Consider the following 22,494-nt stretch of genomic DNA (forward strand, 5'->3'; position numbering starts at 1 on the left):
AAAATTAAAAGACAAAACTAGTGCTAAGTTATTAGGCAAAGACAAGTTTTAAATTGTACAAAAACAAGTATTTTAAAATTGTACCTATCAATACCAAAAAAGTAAAATACTTAATAAACCTTAATAAACTTTAATAAACTTTAATAAACTTTATAAATCTTTATAAACTTTGTATTCAATTAAGTAAAAACATACCTCACAAAAACTCAACTAAACCTTGTCTAAAAAAAACAGCTAATAAAACTTTGTTTCGTTGTTATTTTATGTGGAGCGGTGAGTTTCATGAGAATTCAGGTCTGATTGGATTGTTTTTTTATAATTGTTTGGGCTGAATCTTTTTTACAATAAGAAAATGCAATTAAAATTGCAATTATAATAATTCACACATACATACATATTCAAATCTTAAATCATATATTTGAATGAACTGACCTGATAATCCTTCTCCGCGCACTTTAACTATCTCTAGATCTTGCTTCGCGATTGTGATGACAGGGCTTTGAGGTACATGATTTCCTTGATACATTACAGATATTCGGTAGATTCCTTGTTCTTCTGCATTGTATTTATACGTCCTTAAAAGAGGATTATTAATATCATATTTAAAATTGATAGGAACTAAATTTGGTCCAATAATCTCCACCTCTAATCCATCCATTTCCAAAGTGTCATCACTGCAACGAATATAAAATTCGTTTATAGCACCAACTTTTGGCTCAACAATCCCAGCACCCGATAAAGAAAATTTTGTTGATGGAATTATAATTGGTTTCACCTAAATTTAAGATACGACATTTTGAGGTAACTTGTTATCAAATTTAAGTACTCTTTTAAAATAACGTTAGGTTATCTTATTTCTTCTTATTCATTTTGGCATTCTTTTACATAATTATGATTCTTTACATAATTATGATCATGAATCTAAAAAAAAATGTCTCAAAATTTTTCAAAAATTTTGAATGATTATTTTGAATATGAGAATGCAGTAGAATTTATCTTTACATGGATAGTGGGAAAAGAGGATTAAATATTAAACGTAACGTTCTCTTTACTGTAAAATAGAAAATACGTAAAAGATTCAAGTTTCTATAAATTTCGCAGTTCAAGACCGAAATTTATAAAACTTTATCAAAAGATAACACTACATGCAAAATTATGATATTCTAACAAGACACATAAGGAAAAAAAAATCATATAAAAAAACAACACAGATTAATTTTAAATAAAAAGATTATTTAAAACATCGTCAGAGATCTATGACGCATTTTTTGCTATAAAAACATAAACTATTTATATATATATATATATATATATATATATATATATATATATATATAAATAGTTTGCTATAAAAATATAAACTATATATATATATATATATATATATATATATATATATATATATATATATATATATATATAAATATATATATATATATATATATATATATACTATATATATATATATATATATATATATATATATATATATATATATATATATATATATATATATATATATATATATATATATATATATATATATATATATAGTAATAATAATAACATATTATACATAAAATTTAAGATTTTGGGGGTCAAGGATTTAAATATTTTAGAAAAATCAAGTTTGACCAACATGACCAGCAGATTACAGAGGTGGGTGGAGTAAGTGGTAAGGATTCTTCCATGTTTTAGATATGAAATTTTCAGACTTCGTGCAAACTCCAAACTTAAAAATGTTCATACTCATGTCAAATGAGAATGTTTAACAAAAACCGAAAATTGGAGCCTGGGAACAGAAATATCAAAAATGTTCTCCGAACTTACCCCAAATGTAAGAGTGATGATATAAAAATAAAATTTTAGAAATAAATAAACTTAAATTCAATAACAAGTTTTTCAGTTTAATAATTTTTTAGTCTTCGAAAGTTTTTAAAAGAAAGAAAAAGCAGCCTGGGCGCAGTGGTTAGAGTTCTGGCTTAGAACAAAGAGGTTCATGGTTAAACGCCGAGTCTAGCCAAATAGACAACATTGGTAAGAAATTTAGCGTCAGCTTTTTGGTTAAATGTTTCTCCGCGGTGCTCTTTGATAAAATTGATTAGAACACCTTAATAACTACAAAAAAAGATCATATAAGGTGTCTAGCTTACTAAAATGAAGGGGTTGAAAGGTTTAAATGTTCTTTGAACGCTAAAAGATTATTAAATAAAATTTAAAACCTGTCAATGAATATAAATTTAGAAAAAGATTAAAAGAAATATTTTATTAACTCATTGCCCCCTCATTTGGCGTAGATGCAGTAAACATTTTAAGATAATATTTTAAGTTTTTTATGTTCTTAGACTCCAATTATCACAATTTTTTGCAAAACATTTTTTTTTTTTTTGAAGTATGAACAAAAACTTAAAAGCTAAGTTTAAAATTTTCACAATTCTAAAAGTGCCATATTTGAAATATATATATATATATATATATATATATATATATATATATATATATATATATATATATATATATATATATATATATATATATATATATATATATATATATATATATATATATATATATATATATATATTTTTATTTCCATTGTTTAATGAAATTTTTCTTTTATTAGATATTAAATGATACAACAGTTTTATTGAAAATATTTTTTTCCTTAACAATATTATGAAACGTAAGTAAGAATGTCGCTAAATTCTCGGAATTTCACTTATTCTGTTATTGAACGCAATGAAAGCGTTAATGAACTCCTTAGTTTAATAAAACTGTTTTCCTAATACCCTAATAACACTTATATATTTAAGAGTTCGAAAAAATATTTTTTTTAAAAGTAATTTATATTTTAAAATTACTTGTTTATGCGATTTCTCTGATGCATAGTGCGTCAGTTCATTGCACCAGTACGTTTATGGTATGTGACTTTTTAATTTCATTAAAGTGAACGCTATTTCAACCGTTGCATTAATTGAACACTAATGACATGTCATAAATGAAACTTTTAAAAACTATATGTAAAATCAAAAATTTATATTAAAATAAAGTGTTCATGAATTTATAAATTTACGGCTGGTAATTACAAAAACTTATATCCTTGCCTTCCAGGCCTTGATATTGAATATCTGGCTTGAACTAAACTTTTTTACACATTCCTAAAAAATCCACTAAATTTCAAGGGTCCAGAATAAGGCTGAGCAGATATCAAACGTTTGCTGGCTATGCATTATAACTTTTTTTACCACTAAGTTGTGCATTCGATTTAAAATTAGAGGTTATATATTTTTAAATATCTTCTTTTAAAAGATATCCATTGCATGATCATAATGTTTAAAATAATAATTGACTAAATTTATACTTTTTAAACTTTTTAAGGATTCTATTTTAAAAATGTGGAATAAATTTAAAAAAATAACGGCCATTAAAAAAAAATGCTCTTAAGAGATTCTAAAATCAAGTTTTACCATTGTCAATTGCGCGACATTAAGAACTTCTATATACAAGTTTTACCTTTGTAAATTGTACGACATTAAGAACTTCTATATACAAGTTTTACCTTTGTAAATTGTACGACATTAAGAACTTCTATATACAAGTTTTACCTTTGTAAATTGTACAACATTAAGAACTTCTATATACAAGTTTTACCTTTGTAAATTGTACGACATTAAGAACTTCTATATACAAGTTTTACCTTTGTAAATTGTACGACATAAGCCATAATAGCTAGCTCTGGAATTTTAGGGTTTGCCATTTCAGTTGGAGATATAATTTGTGGTATCAAAAATATTTTTTCTGCTATTGCCATAGCAATTTTACAGTTTTCCTCGTTATCAATTGAAATAGGTTCTGGTACCAGATTTGGCTGGAATGTGTTTATTAAGTTTCCTAAAAAAAAAGTAAAACTTAGGTTAAAAAAGAAGTAAACTGTGGCGTAACTATATAGTTGAAAAGTTTGACAAATTCAACGAACACCAGACATTAAAAGCTTTTAATAAATCTCATTTATTTTTACAGATTTTTAAAAACACTTAACATAAGATTTTTCCCTGCGGATTCCAATTATATAGCTACGCCAGTGTAAATTATATAGCTACGCCAGTGGAAGTTGAGAGCAATATATAGAGTTAACAATTACTGTTGTTAACAAATCAAAAACATACTGATCGCGCTGCCGTCATTCCAATCTTTGTTAAAGTTTTTTACACCTATACTACTGTTCCACTTATTGACTAGATTTAAAGTCCATAGTACTCCAATACCGTTATCTTTTGTAAAATAAGACAAGTATGTTATCATGCTTAACTCGTCAACATTTTTGTTTATCATGTTTTCCGCACTTATAATTTGTGGAATATTAAACATATCTTCAGCTAATTTCATTCCTAAAGCAAAATAATAAGCGAAAATGTCAGATTACTGGTTGTATTTTATTTACTGGCGATCTAAAAACAAAACATTTAATTACCTCTACATGCATTTGAAAAAGCATCCTCTTGGCGCAAGTGGTTGTACTCTGGGAATGATCCAGGATGTAAAACATTTATTAGATTACATAAAGCTATACCATTATTCCAATCATTAGTTAAGTTGGTAATATTTTGCTCTGGGATGACATGCTGAAGCCATACTAAAAGAAGTTTTTTTAATGCAATTTTTATGCTTTTATCTTCTGTACCGCTGATTTGATACCTAAGGATTAGCTGCCATATTAAACCCAAGATCATTTTAAAATTACAGTTAACCACGTGGTCGCTGTCTGAACAAAAAATTAATATTATACATTTATAAAATCTTTACTCTTCTCTTTTAATCTTTTCTTCTTTATCGACTTCATTACTTTATATTAACTTACATCCCAAATACTAAAAGAAGTTTTTTTAATGCAATTTACACGCGCGACAAAAAAACTTAAATTCTGCTACACACGCAACAACAACAAAAATTATATTCTACTACACACAACAAAAAACTTACATCCTACTAACAAACGCAACAAAGAATTTACATCCTACTGCACTCGCATTTTACATCCTACTACACACTCAACATAAAAACTTAAAAAACCTCTTACCAATACTTACAAGTTTTACTCCATCCTGCTGCATAGCTTTAAGCACTAAAGAAACATTTTCAAGCTTCTGGTTAGGAAACTTTGGGTTCTTTGCATATTTACCAAGACTTCTCTTTGCTACAATTTCATATAAATTTACTAGTTTTACTCCATCTTCAAAGCCGAAAGCAATGCTTTCCACAGACATACCACGTTGTTTAAGATTTGCATTTACCCAATTAGTAAACGTATTGTTTTGCATTTCTATCCAATCTTCTTCTGATCCTACAACAGCCTTTTTTGTTACGTTTTCCATATTTATTTCTTTTAAAAAATATATCCATTGACCTACAAATGTATTCAAAAAATATTTTGATGAGTTTTTAAATATATGAAAATGTTTGAATCAAGACGCATTTTATTTATACGATGCCATAATTAACATATTTGTGCTATTTTTAGCTGACATGTATTTTTATAACGATATCGATGGTTTCAATGTACACAAATACAAAGAAAACGTTGTTGATGAATAACTTTATAAAAAAAAAATAATTATTAAAATATATACTACTACTGTTGTTTTAAATGTCAGTTTTTTTGAAACCACATAATCTTGTTGTTGATATAAATATGTTAATCCTTATACTCTTCAATGAATAAGAAATAAAGCATTCGAAATAGATGGTTTTTATATACTCTTCGATGATTAAGAAGTCATAATTAAATCTTAATCTACGATATTGAAATAGATGGTTTCTATTTAGTCCGTAAATAATTTAAAAGTCGCAATTAAATTGATGAAATGAGAGTAGATGGTTTCTATTTAGACTTTAAAAGAAAAGTGTAAAAATAATTGTTCGAAAATGTTTTATTTTAAATTTTAATTTAAGCAAAAAAGCTCATAAATACATTTAACTTGTGATCTTTTAGGTAAATACTTTAAACTATTTATTAATAATTTGAAATATTGTTTGCAAAATGTTTATCACTACTCTTGCTGGTTTAAGTTCTTAAATTTTATGCGTGACTTGGTGGCTGGATAGCTCAGCTGTTTAAAGAATCAAATGAAGTTCTAAAATCTGGGCTGTTGTGCGATACAAGTTCAAATCCGGCCAACTCAAAGCCGCCAACTGAGCGCATGAGTAGTACTTTGGTACGCAAAAATGCTGGTCAATTTTGGACGCTACTTTGGATTAGCCTTTATGACTATTTGTGGCTGTTCTTATGTTAAGTCAACAATATCTGTGGATATAAAAGCACTGAACAGCAAAATATAGCATTTTTAACTAAAATTGTTTTTAAAATCTATACTTTGCTTAAAACACAAGCACTACGTTATAAATTATAAAGTACAGTATAATTTATAAAGCAGTAGCTTAAATTGTTTAGATCATCAAACCAGATCATTAAACCAGATCATCAAACCAGATTATCCAACCAGATTATCCAACCAGATTATCAAACCAGATTATCAAACAAGATTAGGGTCGTCCATAAATTACGTCACGCTTTAGGAGGGAAAGGGGGTTATTAATTTTGTGACGACTCATACGGAACTTGTTACTAAAGAGTTCCGATGTTGTGACAAGAGGGAGAGGGGTCAAAAATGGTTAAAAACTGTGTGACTTAACTTGTGGACGACCCCTTATCAAACCAGATCTTTAGAAAGAAATACACTAAAAATTACCAATGAATGTGTTAATTGACGTCATGCAACTTCTAAACATAAAAAACGATAGTTTTGACAAAAATTATAGATTTACAGATTTAAAAAAACACATTTCAGTACGTAGATGTTCTAATGCCTATTTTAATATCTTATAAATAGATGAGTTAAATTGGAAGTGAGTTAAATTGAAAGTGATATAGATCAAATAAGAATTCGCGAAGTCAAAAAATTTTTCACAAACGCTATATAATAAATTTTTATTTAAATATTTTTGACCTAAATTTCCTTTTAATGAAGATGCTGCAAATTATTGTTTACACTTTACATCATTTCAAAATTCTATTCTGTTATTATGCTTGACTCTTTAATGTAGGGGAAAATTGGGTAGCACCGGACGCCGGGTAACTCCGGACACTTGTTGTACAGCTTAAACTAAACAATCTGTGTAGTTTTATATACTATAAAAACATTATTTGAGTGAAAATATGGTCTATGCAAAATATCTTTTAATGATATGCCAAAGCGATTAGCTGGGAGTGTAAGATATTGTCTCGAACCACCAGAAGAGCGATTTATCATCATCAATATTTGGTTCACATATTAATATACTTAATTTTTATATAAACTAATAGTTTTAACTGATTAAAGATTTTTATTTACAATATTTAAAAAAAAAATTTGTTTAGTACTTTAACTCACTAATTTTAGTTGTGTGTTTGAATGAGGTATGATTGGGTGGTATCGGATACATGTTTGGTGGGTGGTTCCGGACAACTTAATCCATTTACATATTAAAAATAAACAACTATTTTATATAAATAAGAATACATTTACTAAAATACACAAACCCAAAAAAGTAATTCATTTAATTTCAATAAAAAGGATTAAGATTTGAAAAAATTGTTTTTAAAGTGATTATTTTCATTAGTAAGAAGCTAATGTTTACATTTCTAAATGATGACATTTTCACTCCCATTCCTTATATATTAGAGGTAATTTTTAAAGACAACTTTTTTTAAATGTGTTGAGAACAATCCAATACTAACTAATTATATATTATATTTGTGTCACATAGGTAAAAAAGATGTAAAACCATGGTTAAACTTAATGTCCGGGCAAAATTGCGAAACCGATAAACTGGATTCTAGTGAAGCGTGAAAAAGTTGGCACATTGACTAATTTTAAAAGTTTTGGATGAACAAGATTAGTTTTCATTTTCAAAACTATTACATTTTAAAAATAAAACTATTAAATGAGCCGGTGAGAATCAGAATGGTGTAAGTCAACGTTTCCTCAATTTGAGATTTTTTATGGTTTTATAAGATTTACTGTGGAGAAAGTCCTACAAAATAAAAATAAAAAAACAGTTTCCAGTTTCTTTACATAAACTTACACTTTACACCAGTCACAAATTTTACATAAACTTACACCTCACACCAGTCTCAAATTTTACATAAACTTCCACCTTACACCAGTCACAACTTTCACCTTACACCAGTCTCAAATTTTATATAAACTTCCACCTTACACCAGTCTCAAATTTAACATAATGATGTTTTGTATAAACATTAAATTTTTTTTTGACACCATGCATGATGTAAGTCAAAATCATCAAATTAAATCATGCTGATTTTCACCAGTATATTTCATAATTTCATAATTCTTAGAAATAAAACAATAACATTTTAAATGTAAAATTATTTCAGAAATAAAATAGTTATTAAAATTATGACATGTTTTAGGCAAAAAAACAAAAAAAAGTTAACAAAAGAAACATATTTTTGATGTCATTTTTATTTCAATTTTAGTTTCAATTTTGTATATTATATTTATTATATTGAATCATAATCCCTTTTACAAAAATCCAAAATTTTGGTTTCAATTGGATGCTTCTTTAATAGAAACTTTTAAATTCATTAATTAATGTCTTTTTATTAAATTCATTAATTAATGTCTTTTAATTAAATTCCCAAGAATCGCACTTGTTTTAAGAGTTAAAACATATTTATAACAAATTGTAAAACTAAAATTTTTAACAACTACTTTCTCAGATAATTGAAAAAACACATGTTGAATGAGATATAAAACGCTAACGTATAATAATTTACAATTTTTTTCGAAATTATAAAAAATTTATTTAAGTCAATTTTTGAGGTACTTAAGAAAAGTTTAAAACGATGTTACATTAAATTTTAAAAAATTGAATGGAGTTTCAAATCACTGATCTGACTCAATTTGATTTAAAACTGAATTAAAATGCACACAAACATCAGAAGTTTATTCGTAAAATATTTAGTGGAGATATTTAATGATAAGAAATTTTATTAATTTATGACTGTTTTGTATTTTTAAATATTTTATTACTATTCAAATCTTAAAACCATTATATTATTATTTAATAACCATTATTTCTAACAATCCAAAACATAAAAGAGTTTAAAGGTATCAAAACTAACTGCTAAGTTTTATGTAGATTTTATAAGGAATGAAAAAAATCGTTTTTTTAAACAAATATGACGAATTGGATTCAGAGATTGAGGCAAAGCATAGCGAAGCAGCAGAAGAATCAACCGAAAGCATTTACAAACTTATTGAAACTGAAAGTTTAAATAGTTCAAGATCAGCTCACTCAAAAAGTAATAATCCTTTCCAAATTCAAGATTCAAAGAATCTTGAAGAAAATTTTGTTCCCTTAGGTTTAACTGATTTTGATAAGTTTGTGGAAAATGTTTCTTTAAAAAAAAATATTCGAAAAGCTTCTGTACCTAGACAAGCGTCTTTTCTAAATAGCAAACATTTTGCAATGAAAAGAAAACCTCGTGTATTTGGACAAAATTTCAAGCAATTTAGGAACTACGTTATTAATTCTACTCATCTCTTAAATCTAAAACAGGAAGAAAGAATTGATTTAACAACTAAATTAAGCCTTGCTAAAAATAATGTAAGTGGAGGTTTTGACAGCATTATGCAGCAAAATTCGAATACAGCTTTAAAAAACATTTTTAAAGAAAGTGCAAATGAACTTATTGACGATAACGAACAAAGAGATTCTCGCTCTGAAAAATTAAAAATGCTAGAATTACAAAACATTTTTAAAGTAGCTATACATCAACGTAACGAATTTCAAAAAGAAGTCTTTGAAATGTACAAAACTATATCTACACTAGAAATCAACAAACGTGCAAACGATTGTAAACAAAATGAATTGGTTTACGAACTGAAAATAGCCAATCAAAAAGTATCCGATGCAGAAAAACATACTGCTGTTGCAATAAGTAAGCTTTTATAAAAATAGATTTTGGTTTTCAAAAACCTGTTTTGTAGAGTTTGTTGCTTAGCAACATTTTAGTTTAATCATCATTGTTATGACCAGTTTGGGTCTATCGTTAAAATGGAAACAAAAATAGTATAAAGAATATAAAGCAAAAACATCTTTATTTATTCATTGTTACTAGAATACAACTCAAATTAAATTTTAAGTTAGAAATTTCTTCTCAATTTTAGATAAAATTTTAAAAAATTTTAATTTTGAACATAATTCACCAAATGAAATCGTTTGAAATACTATACTTAAAATATTTATAGTTTAAGGAATGTCTTATGAAAATTCTTAAATAGTCTGTTAAAGGGGAGTAAGCAATCTGTTTTTTACTTTTTTATTTTGTTGTTGTTGTAGTTTTTAAATTGGTTTTTGAATATTTGTTTATATTATCAATTAGGTAGAGTACAAGAGTTGGAAAGTCGGCTGGAAAAAGCTGAAGGCAAAATAACTAAGTACGGTACCAAGTTAAGTCATTCTCGAGACGAAGTTGCTACTCTTCAATGTAAAATTCAAGAATTGCAGAAATTGAATAATGAAGAAAGCGACATGAAACTGCAGCTTTTATCAAAGGTAAATCAAGCGGAGAATAGTGAACGTTTAAGAAGAGAAGAGCTTTTGGCAATGTGTGAAAAAAATGTTGAAAATGAGAAAATTATCAACGAGTTACAAACGCGTTTAACAACATTAAGTGATGATAATTCGAATTATCAAAGTCAAGTTCTTAAATTGGAAACGACAAATGATAAATTAAAAGAAGAAAATCAATCGCTAAATTTAAGTTACGAAGAAGCAAGAAACTCTCTTGATTACTTCAAAAATCTAACTGAAATACAACGTGAAAAATCAAAACTAATGATTGGATCAACAATAGCATTAGAAGCCGAGGTCCAAGAAATGCATGTTGAACTTTCAAAACATAAGATAGAAAAAGAAAAACTATCAGTAGAAATTAACAATTTGTTAAAAAGTTTAAGTCAATGCAGAAATTTGATGAAGAGTTATAAAGAATACGGTGAGAAAATGAAAATTGAAAAACGTTTTGCTGAAGAAAAAATTCTTTATTTTGATAATTTTAAGAAAGTAATTGAAAGTAAAAAAAATCTATACAACAAAGAAAACTCTGACCTAAATAATGAAAAGAATAAAACTGAACAACAAATCTCAATTGAAAACAGCAAATCTGACGTTGCTCAAAAGGAGTTTTTTAAGGAAGATAATGACACTCTGTCTAACGTAAGTTTTATTTCAAATGCAAGTCACGAAAAATCAGCATTAACGGAAATAAAAGATTTTACTTTTAAAGGTGACTATACATTTTCACCTTTTTTAAAAAAAGATGTTAAAAAGAATAAAGTATCAAGTTTTAGCGACTTAATGAAAGACAATGGTATTGCTAATGCTTTGCTTTAACATCGAGAAATGTTGTCAGCTGACAGTGTTGTCATCTTAAATGCTACTTTGATTTATTCCTTGCACTATTACGAATAACATTTCATATTATTATGTAAAAAATTTTTGTGTTTTTTAAATTAAATTTTCTAATCTTAGAGCTAAATATATTACAAAACCTTTATTATACTTAATTTATAGAACGGTGTTGTTTACTAAATACTGCATTTATATCTATGCACTATGATTGGATTAAGTTTCAAAATCATCTTTCTTAAGAATTATGCAAACATGATTTATGATTATAAATATTGTTATTTCGATAAGAGTACTGTAGTTATTTATTTAGTGGGTACACCCATAATATTTTTCTGTTTTAAAAGTTTAAATTTTTTCACCTTTAATCAAAAAGCTTTGTTTTTCAAACTGTCACAGAAATGATAAATATTTTTAAAAAGTTAAATAATGAAAAAGTTTAATGTTTTTGTGTTCCTTCAATTCCTCCATAAAAGGTTTCTTAAACTTAAGTTAAATTTAGCTATTGTTATATTTATTTTTAGAATTATAGTTGGTATTATATATCACATCAAGATGTCTATTTTTATTTATACAAATTATTTAAATATTTTATAACATCATTAAAATGGAACTATTTAATTAAAAGAAAAATGAAACCTTGTTTTATAGTGGTGTGTTTAGCCATTTATTAACTGACTTGTTAAGACTGGCTAAAATAGTTTTAACTTAGGAGATACCTCTTATACAACTTCCATATATTGCCTGCTACTCTATCTGCACAACTGTCCTCTGTCTGCACAACTTTTTGCATCTAGCCTCCAGTACTTTTTAAATAAAAAAAAATTAAATCTCAAAACCTTTTTTGGATAAAATTGGAGCTTCACCAAGTTGAATAGGTACCTAGAATTCTCAAAACTTAAAGTAGTTATAATTGATATATTTTATTTTATATATATATTAGATTTTTATCATACAAATACAAGTATATAGCAAATGTAAGAGGACTTTAAGAAAGTTTTTCTCTGAACTTGATGATACTAGTAAACGCATCAAGTTGCGCCATTTTTACCAGCAGCAACCATAATTTTAGGATAAAGATGATTATAATTATTATTCATGCTGATTCATGTTTTTAAAGATATGCAGCTATAAAATTAGCGTTTCATTTAATAAAGAAAAAGGATACAACAAAGCAGGCAAAAAAAATCTGAAACTATTTAAAAACATATTTATGCCGTTAAAGACACATACACTCGTAAAGATAAGATACCAAGAAGTCTTTGTGAGTTCAAATTTGCTTGATCAACTTTCATCCAAAACGTATCCATAAGTTTTTATCGATTAAGATATGTGTGTCATTATCATGAGGGTTGACAAAACTACGTTCGTGAATGACTTTGTGGAAATATTTTCATGTAACTTAAGCTCATTTATACTGCGATATAAGATTATGGAGAGTTTCTGATAAACAGGCCGGATCACTAGGATCCATAATAAGCCCTGAGTTTCACGATACATTGAAAACACAGTCAGATATTAGTGAGTTTAAGCATATAAGCGTTAACTCGAGTCAGTGCACAGTGGGAACCATTGAAATTGGTGGCTAAAATATAATCGTTGTATTTATGTGGATATTTTACATTGATATTTATCAAGCCTTAATTGAGTAAAACAGAGACTTAAAAAAGTATTTTTAATTTTTGTGTTTAACCAGCTCAGACACAGCAAGAAGGAGGGGGGGGGGGAGAGTAGATGCAGATGAGTTCTGGGAGGTTTTACCCAAAAAAGTTAACCCCACCCCAGATATGATTTCAAAAAAACTTATTTTGTTGCTATCATATACTAAATTTAAATTCATCGACAGGTTTTAAATTTCATCGAATAATCTTTTATTCTTTGAAAGTTATGATCATGTAAAGTTTGAAGTTGGGTGACAACCCCCTCTTTTTAAGGAGGGTGAAAACTTTATTCCGTTATATCTTTTGAATTTTAATAGATTATTAGTTGAAAATTAATGTCGCTTTAATTCTCAAGTAATAATAAATAATAATAAAACTAATAATATAAAAAACAACAAATAAATAAATATTTGGGATATTCTTGTTTTCAAACTCCAATGATTTGAGCCGAAGCACTGCAATTCTTGAAATATTTTATTTAATATTTTTTATTTATTTAATAAATTTGTATTGTAGGCAGACAAATATAAATTTATACATTATACAGATTATACAGTTTAGAACTTTATTTTTCTACATCTTTATCTAATTCTAGATTTTCGTCAACGTTGTTAACATTTAAATATAAATCATCTAAGTTATTGATTTCATCTGATTCCATATCTTCTTCAAACATCCTATCATGAATAATTTTTTTTCTCAATAAATATTGATTTTTTAAAACCTTTTTTACTTTCCAATTTTTGTTTCAATTTTATATGAAAAATGTAAAATAAGTTCAAAAAACCTAATCCAAGCATGTAGTGGTGAAATGCCATAGAACAATAACTTCCCATCTGTCACAAATCATTCCTTAAAAGTTTTTAGATTGCTCGTCGTGTTAGGTGTGGCATGACCAAATCGAACAACGTTGTGTCCATGGTGTAAACTAAGATTTTCTCATCAATAATTGAGAGAACAAAACTATAGTTGATCAAAACATACATAAGTCCCGGAAAGTTATCTTTACCAGGGTATAAATCGAGAATTTCTTTTTCAATGCATTAAGAATTTTATTTCAATGCATGTTTCTAGTGGTATGTAGCCGTTTTTTATTTCGGATATTGCTCAATAGAAATCTGCATGGTGCTCCTTTATGAGTATTTTCATAAGTACTTTTTGAAAGTTTGTTATCCAAGAAGTATTCAAAAGCTTCTTCAGAAGGCAACGTGGTTAGCTGAGTGTAAAGCAACAACGATTTGTGTTGCCTCTTTCTAACGACGCTAAGTAATTTAACAAAATAAAATTTGCGTTTATTAAATGCTGTTCTTTGTGCTACCAAAAATATTTTTTTGGCGGATTTCGTTTTTGAATCAAACGATATATTTGCTATAAATCGTCTTCAAGTGCGAGAACTCGATCCATCGAACTCTGTTGTTGGTCGACTTCTTTTGCTGATTATTCAACTAAATCATTTGTTTTGAAAATTATATTAAATCAAACCTGATTTCTTCAACCAAATATTTCTTTTTTTAGAAATCATGCATGTCATAGTACAACATACCTTGCAAGAGTTAGTTTTAATTTCATTCTTAATAAATTTAGTTTGTCTTCTCTGACTTGAATCTTAATAATAATGTATTTAAACCTACAATCTAAAATATCAAAAGTATTTTCAAAACCTAAAAGCATTCCACATATAGTCTTAAATTAATTTCTTCCATTAAATTAATTTACAACAATATACTAGCAAAGTAAAAAGAAACTTTTTAACATTATTTAAAAATTCATGTGGTTTTTCGTCGATCAGTGGGATATCAAAAATGCATTTTAGAACAATTTTTTCTAAAATTAATTGTGTATTTTAAAACCGTAAACACTTATAATCAAAATAAAAAATAACTTTTTTCCTTTCAAGAACACTTTCTGGCCTTAAAGTGGTTTATTTTAGTTTTAGTAATGAATGAAAGAAGAAATCGTTTTTATTCGTAGAAATATTTTAATTGTTTGAAAAAATATCAATTTTTCAAAACTACTCAGCGCTCAATATGGTAGATGATCGCAACCATTCTTCTCAGGGTAGACACTGTAAACTAAAAAATGTTAAAAACTGGTAAAGGTACAAATTAGAACAATTTTTGAATTCTTCACCTTGAAATTTAGTACTTTTGTAATAAATATTTTAATTTCAATGTATAAAAAATTGTAGCACCAACTTTTTCAGGAAAAAGTTGGTGCCAAACAATTTTTTTGTTTTGCTTTTAACAGACTATATTACAGCCTTTCCAATGACGTATATAATGTCAATTTTTCAATGATATTTAAAAATTAATATTGATAATATTAAAGAAACAGTAAGTAGTAAATTCATGCATTTTAAGAACTTTTATCAAAAATACATGAAAAATCAAACTTCAAAAAGCCACTATCATCGAGCCTGTCACAATTAGAAAACTATTTGTAATTAATAAAGAATTTTCCAATTTATGAAATTCTAATTGAGACAGGCTCGATAACATTATGGTGTTAGTAACAAAACCCACAACCAGACATAATGTTTGGTTGTAAACTTTGGTGTAGATTTTCTAATAGAATGCTTTGTTTGTTTATAGCGCAGATTTTTTTTAGAAATACTTTTAACTTTAAAATCATGAATAATTAATGAATGAGACGCGCTTGACTTGCCTAATGTTTTTTAAATTTGCAGCGGTAGGAAACTTGCCAGCGTTTGTACTAACACCGCCTGTAGATAATGCACGTATGCTTCAACTCAACTTAATCACTAATAAAATTAATAACTAAAAAAAAATTTTTTAAAAGAAATGTACGAATAACCGAAGGCGTCATACATAAATCTAATATGTAAACAAAATGCACGAAATTAGTTTATTATTAATTAATTATATTTCACCAATTTGCATAAAATTAAATTAGAAATGAAAGCAAATAAATAAAAGAAATATAGCTCAAAAACGTACGCTACATGAATAATTAGTGAGTTTAAAATCCATACTTTTGTTTTTAGTGAATATTTTTGAAGTTAACGTCTCTCGTAAATATCTTTAAATTTAAAGTAAACTTTGATACAGATTTTCTATTAGATTGCTTTGATTTCTTATTGCGCAGATTTTTTTGGAAATACTTTTGCAAGAAATTAATTCATTATTAATTAGTTAATTATATTTCACCATTTTGCATAAAATTAAAATTAAACAAAAAATTAAAGCGAATAAATAAAAGAAACATAGCATTGTTTACCTTAATATTATTATTTTGTAGAAGTAGTTGGCGATCCATATCATCCTAAGTGACACATCCACATCATCCTAAGTGACACATCCACATCATCCTTAGTGACACATCCACATCATCCTTAGTGACACATCCATATCATCCTAAGTGACACATCCACATCATCCTTAGTGACACATCCACATCATCCTTAGTGACACATCCACATCATCCTTAGTGACACCTTATTCTCCTAAAAGCCATTTTTATAAAAAAAAATTAACAGAATTTTAATGTATAAATATGATGTTGTATAAATATGATGTTGTATAAATGTGTTGTTGTATAAATATGATGTTGTATAAATATGATGTTGTATAAATGTGTTGTTGTATAAAATCATGTAGTAAACGATATTTTGTTTAAAGTTATTAAAATATAATTATTTGACAAAGACTCTAGAGTTTAAAACCTTGATTTGCCGATTTTTTTAAACAACTTATGTCAGAAAATCTATTTTACGACTTTCTGACTTCCTACGAAGAACAACGTGGTGTTCTTGTCACGAAACGGTCAATTAATGTGTCGCTTTGTATTTGTTTGAAGCAGACATTAGCAATAAAGCATAAAAAATAAAGTAATAACTTACATCATTAATAAAAAGAAACTAAATAAAAAAATTAGATATTAATAAATAATAAAAAGAAAATGTATTGTTTTGGCAGCAAAGATCAAAACCATGGTAACCATGGTGCGTTATTAAAAAAAAGATTAAAAAAAAATTGCATTAATGTTTTTTGCTTTAAACTTGTAACTTTTAAATTTTCAATTAGACGGGACATGTTGTATGTCAAAATATAGGTATGAAGTGTCGGGGGATTCAAATCAGAACGTAATTGGTCTCCAGAAGTGGTCATGACTGCATAGGTGGTCATTTTAGGAGTGTTTACGGAATGTTTAGACAATTTTATAATAAAAAGGGTTTTTATGCCTAAAATATAGATATATGAGGTTTTTATGCCTAAAATATAGATATATGAAATATAGATATATGAATTTAATTTCTTTGGCATTGAGAATATAAACATATAACTTACAACAACACTGAACTTTATTTACATTAAAAAGCATAAAGGTAATTATATAAACAAGAATTTTGATGATGGTATACATAAACTTGTCTTTGAAGAGTTCCTTGGTAGATCTCAGATAGACTGAAGTCTCTGTACTTTCCCTGGCTCCTCTTCATTCAGGACACCTTATGATTGGAGCTACAAAGCATCCTTACCTCGAGGTTATTGTTTGTCTTGGACCAGTATAACTTCCTGATGTGGTGTTTCCTGTTGTGCTTGAAGACTTTGTTTCAGGTCTCCTGCGGCTGCCTTTACACTTATAACCATAAATCTAATATCTGGAAAATCTGCCACAACTCACACCAAGTCAGTCATGTTGGAGCTGGTCAGGCTGCATATGCTGCAACTAGTAGTTGCGTCAATTACTTCACTAAGAATGTGGCAACTTTTCCATCAACCATAGTCAACCTCCAGTTCATGGTAGATCATGAATCTATTTATATTAATTTTGCAGGGACAGCATGGAACTCTTTAAAAAGTTAATCTTCTCCGATACAACATCTTTTCTCCCCTTTATGTATTGAAATCTGATTGGCTTGCAATGTAGTGTGGAGAATTTTAAATTTGTCCAAACAACTTCATCTGCCTCTTTGATCCTTATCTGTGGGGGAACTGGACAGACAAGAAAAAATGACTCTTCTATTGCTGACTCCTCAGATACCAACTGTTTATAAACAGATTGTCCAGTGCAACCATCATATATATATATATATATATATATATATATATATATATATATATATATATATATATATATATATATATACTTACTATTCATTTATATTCAATTTTTTTGGAATATACCAAAGCGATTTTAAAAACAAATTGTCTCAAGATTTGCCATGGTTTTCTCATGGTACCTCAGCAACAGGATACTTAACTGGATAACCTTGGTAAGCTGATATTAGAAGCTAATATTGTTATATAATTATGTAGTAATTATATAATGGGTATATAACTATGTTGGAACTTTTTTCTCTATATGTTATAGTTTTTTTTCCGTTTTGATGTAAATTAAATAAACAAATTTAAAATACAATTTTTTTAAAAGAAAACGACATTTTAGATATAAAAGTTATTTAGACAACAAAAATTAAAATTAAAACCTACTAGGTGCTATCTGAAATTGCTTTTAACGAGATTAAAAGCTATTTTAAGAAGCACCAATCAATAATTCTAAAACCGTTTTATATGCTTCTTAAGTTTTTTTAAAGCAAAGTGTATGATTGGATATCACTTACAAGGCCGGCGAAGGGGGAATGTAGGTAGTGTGACACCCTCCACCACTCCCCCTTCCCCCCATTAATGAATTTTTTGTTCATTTAGTCAGCAAATCTGACCCTTTTAGAAAAATAGAATGCAAATGTAGACCTTGTTGTCAGTCGGCAAATGCTGGCAAAAATTTTAATGCCCCCTCCCCCCTCCTACGTGACACCTACTCGCGCCGGTGTCACGAAATAAATTAACCCCCATAATAAATTAACTCCCGTTGCGTAAAAAATTACCCGGGGAGTTAATCTATTTCGAAATAGATTAACTCCCCTTGAAATAAATTAACCCCTGTCGGCAAAACAAATTAACTCCCCATAATATTTTAACTCATTGGAACAACTTATACGAATTACAAAAAAAGTGTTTTAACTTGATGTTTTCCAAATGTGTTGTTTTTAAATCTGTTAATTAGTTATTGATATGGATATAGATTATATTTCTATTACTATTATATCATATATTATTAGTAACAGTATATATATATATATATATATATATATATATATATATATATATATATATATATATATATATATATATATATATATATATATATCAGGCGCGGATCCAAGGGGTGACCATTGTGGCCATGGCCACATAGTTTAAAGTCAGAATAATTTCTTAGAAAATTTATTTAGTATCAATTAAATGTCTTTCAAAATTTTTGGTATAAGATATAGAAATACTTTAGCAATATATTAAGGAAAATATTATAAAGACGTGCAAAATATTTTTTCGTCTAAATACACGGCCTACTTAATAACAGGCCTGAAAGACGCGCAAAAAAAAAAAAAAACTGTAGGCGGATGTTTGTCAAAACAAAAATGGAGAAAGTTTTGTGGTTTTTTTAGTTATATTTTTAGTGTTTATATATATATATATATATATATATATATATATATATATATATATATATATATATATATATATATATATATATATATATATATATATATATATATATATATATATATATATATATATATATATATATATATATATATATATATATATATATATATATATATATATTCAGTCATGTATATAGATATAATGCAGTAATGTATTTACATAATATGATATACTACACAATATATATTTAAAATCAATTGCTTATAATTATTTGATAGTCAATATTATTTTATTTGTATTTTATGTATTTAGTAATCTTTCAAAACAAAAATTACTATATCATGCCTTTTAAATGTTGTGTGACTGGTTGTAGAGGAAACTATGATAAAGAACATAAAGTTAAACTTTTTCGATTACCAAACAAAAACCGTAATCCTCAAGAAAGAGAAAGATGGATTAGATCTATTCCAAGAGAAAACATTCCAAATAGTCCAAATACATTCATTTGTGAAAATCATTGGCCAGTTAATTATGAAACTTGTCAAATTCATGGTAAAATTCGTCCCTTAAATCCACCAACTATTTTCATCTGTGTATTTCAAAGTCAAATTCCTACACCTCCACCAACAAAAAGAACAACAACAAAATCACTACCATCTACGCGTAACATGAAACCTGATGAAATTTCAGCTCACTTGGATTTGTATGAAATTAGTTGTTTTGATGATCTTTGCCTAAAAGTAAGCAAAGAAGTTATTCCATTTCCAGTAACATCTTTTACAGTGGATGATGGTTTAATAATCCAAAGTAAGGATTATATTGATACCTCTGCTATTCCACAGTTTCTTTTAAAAGTTAAAATTGATATGCGATTTGAAGGTTTTCATTTTGGATCTAGATGCTCTATTATACCACTGTGCAGTAATCGAATACATAAAATTACATCTTTCTTACAAATTTTAGAAGCTATTAGATATTTACATTCCGTTGAAATGGATCATAAAAAAAACATTATCCTACAACAAGTTGTTAGCATGCATGCATTAACATTTGTTGGTAATAAAAAATATTCTCCAGAAATTCTAAGTAGGGCTTTTGAGTATTTTTCAATTTCAAGATCTCTTTACAGTCGTATTAGAGATGACTATGAAATGCCAAGTATTGTAACACTTGGTAAACTTATATCTAAGGTTAGTAAGCTAGAGGATTTTGATTTCCTCAACAAATATTTTATGCAACTAGAAGATCCTCGTCAAAAAAATGTAATTATTATAATCGATGAAGTTTATGTAAAACCACAACTAACGTATCAAGGAGGTAACTTATTTGGAAAAGCAGTAAATAATCCAGAACATTTTGCAACCACTGTTTTGAGTTTTATGATTTGCTCATTATTAGGAGGAAAGAGGTTTTTGTACAAAGCACTGCCAGTGTATCGTTTAAGTGCTGATTTTCAATATGAACAAGTTGTAAATATGTTAAATTTGATTCGTTCATGTAATGGCATTACTGTTGCAATTTTATGTGATAATAATAAAGTAAATCAATCATTCTTTAAAAAATTCAATTTGATTTCTCCATGGCGCACAACTGAAAACATTTTTTTGCTCTATGATTATGTACATCTAATCAAATCTATCAGAAACAATTGGTTAACTGAAAAAATGCAAGAGTTAAAGTATTCTGACTGCGGCCTTGAAAAAACTGCAAAGTGGGTTGACTTGAAGAAGCTGGTTGAGTTAGAAAATAATTCTATTGTGAAACTATCAAAGCTTAATGAAATTTCTATCTGTCCAAAACCTATAGAACGACAGAATGTTGCTTTATGTCTTAAGATTTTTTGTGTTGAAACGTTAACTGCATTAAAAATTCATCCAGAAATTCAGGATTCAGGTGGAACTGTTGATTTTATAGAAAAAATTGTAGACTTTTTCAAAATCCTAAATGTAAAAAGTCAGTTCGAAGACGTTAAAACTAAAGACTTAAAAAGGGCTGTCTTTGATAACCCTAACGATCAACGATTAGATTTTTTACTTGATATAGCAAGTATGTTTGAAAAAATGGTTCCTAAAAAACAAGGACAAAGAGTAAAACAACTTACCAAAGATACTGCTCTTGCTCTTGCATACACGAGTAGAGGACTGGTTGAGTTAACTAAGCATCTCCTCAGCACTTCACACGAATATGTATGTCTAGGAAATTTTTCTAGTGATCCCATTGAAAAAATGTTCAGTAAGCTACGTCAAGGTTCTGGTGGAACATATTTTATTAATGTTCAACAAGTTTTACAAAAAGTAAACATTAAGAAAACAAAGCTTCTCCTTGATTTAAACACAGATTTTGATGGAATTCAAACATGTTGTGAACATGCTTGTTTGAAATGTGGATTTTTGCTAAATGATGACAATACCTTCAATGTGTTTCATAATCTTTCAAATATGGAGTTAGCCTTGTCTAAGTCTGTAAAAATGGCTTTAGTTTATATTGCAGGATACATCAGTAGAAATGATGTAGATGAATATGATACGCAGTTCTATTACAACGAATTTGGAGAATTTACTAAAGAAATCAACAGAGGAGGCTTGAAGATACCTGGAGACAATATGTGTCAATGGGTGATTTATTGCTATGTATTTTTTCATCACATCATGTCATCAGTTTGTAGGACAAGTTTTATAAATATAACAATGATGGTAGCAGAATTTTATGGATTTGAAAACATAGATAAGTTTCATGGAAAAATACTATCTAACATATTATTTAACAACTATAGCAAGCTTTACTCACCTCGATCGACAAAAGAACCAGCTTTAAAAGTACTTAAATTGTCACAAAAATGATCATTGCGGAGCAGAAATGTAAATGTATGTAAAATATGTTTTGTGAAGTTG

At 27.4% G+C, this 22,494-nt stretch overlaps 2 protein-coding genes across 5 annotated transcripts in view; one reads left to right on the plus strand and one right to left on the minus strand.

The window, feature by feature from the left end:
* The window catches only part of LOC100204838 (filamin-A), a 46,522-nt gene extending 40,761 nt beyond the window's left edge, over positions 1-5,761 (minus strand). The window contains exons 1-6 of one of the 4 annotated variants that reach the window (XM_065788169.1): positions 5,628-5,761; positions 5,078-5,404; positions 4,472-4,762; positions 4,167-4,388; positions 3,698-3,891; positions 433-775 (exon numbers count right to left, since the gene is read on the minus strand). In XM_065788169.1, the coding sequence (XP_065644241.1) occupies positions 433-775; positions 3,698-3,891; positions 4,167-4,388; positions 4,472-4,762; positions 5,078-5,372 (1,345 nt within the window). In that variant the 5' untranslated portion in view covers positions 5,373-5,404; positions 5,628-5,761. The remainder of the gene's footprint in view (positions 1-432; positions 776-3,697; positions 3,892-4,166; positions 4,389-4,471; positions 4,763-5,077; positions 5,405-5,627) is intronic. The other 3 variants (XM_065788171.1, XM_065788172.1, XM_065788170.1) reach the window with 3 other exon arrangements.
* Positions 5,762-9,130: 3,369 nt separating this feature from the next.
* Positions 9,131-11,623, plus strand: LOC105843784 (repetitive organellar protein). The gene is made up of 2 exons (XM_065788173.1): positions 9,131-10,003; positions 10,448-11,623. Exons 1-2 carry the CDS (start codon positions 9,214-9,216, stop codon positions 11,458-11,460), a joined length of 1,803 nt encoding a protein of 600 aa, XP_065644245.1. The 5' UTR covers positions 9,131-9,213; the 3' UTR covers positions 11,461-11,623.
* The last annotated feature ends 10,871 nt before the right edge of the window (positions 11,624-22,494 follow it).

This window comes from Hydra vulgaris, chromosome 01 (assembly GCF_038396675.1).
Source record: "Hydra vulgaris chromosome 01, alternate assembly HydraT2T_AEP".
NCBI lineage: Eukaryota > Metazoa > Cnidaria > Hydrozoa > Anthoathecata > Hydridae > Hydra > Hydra vulgaris.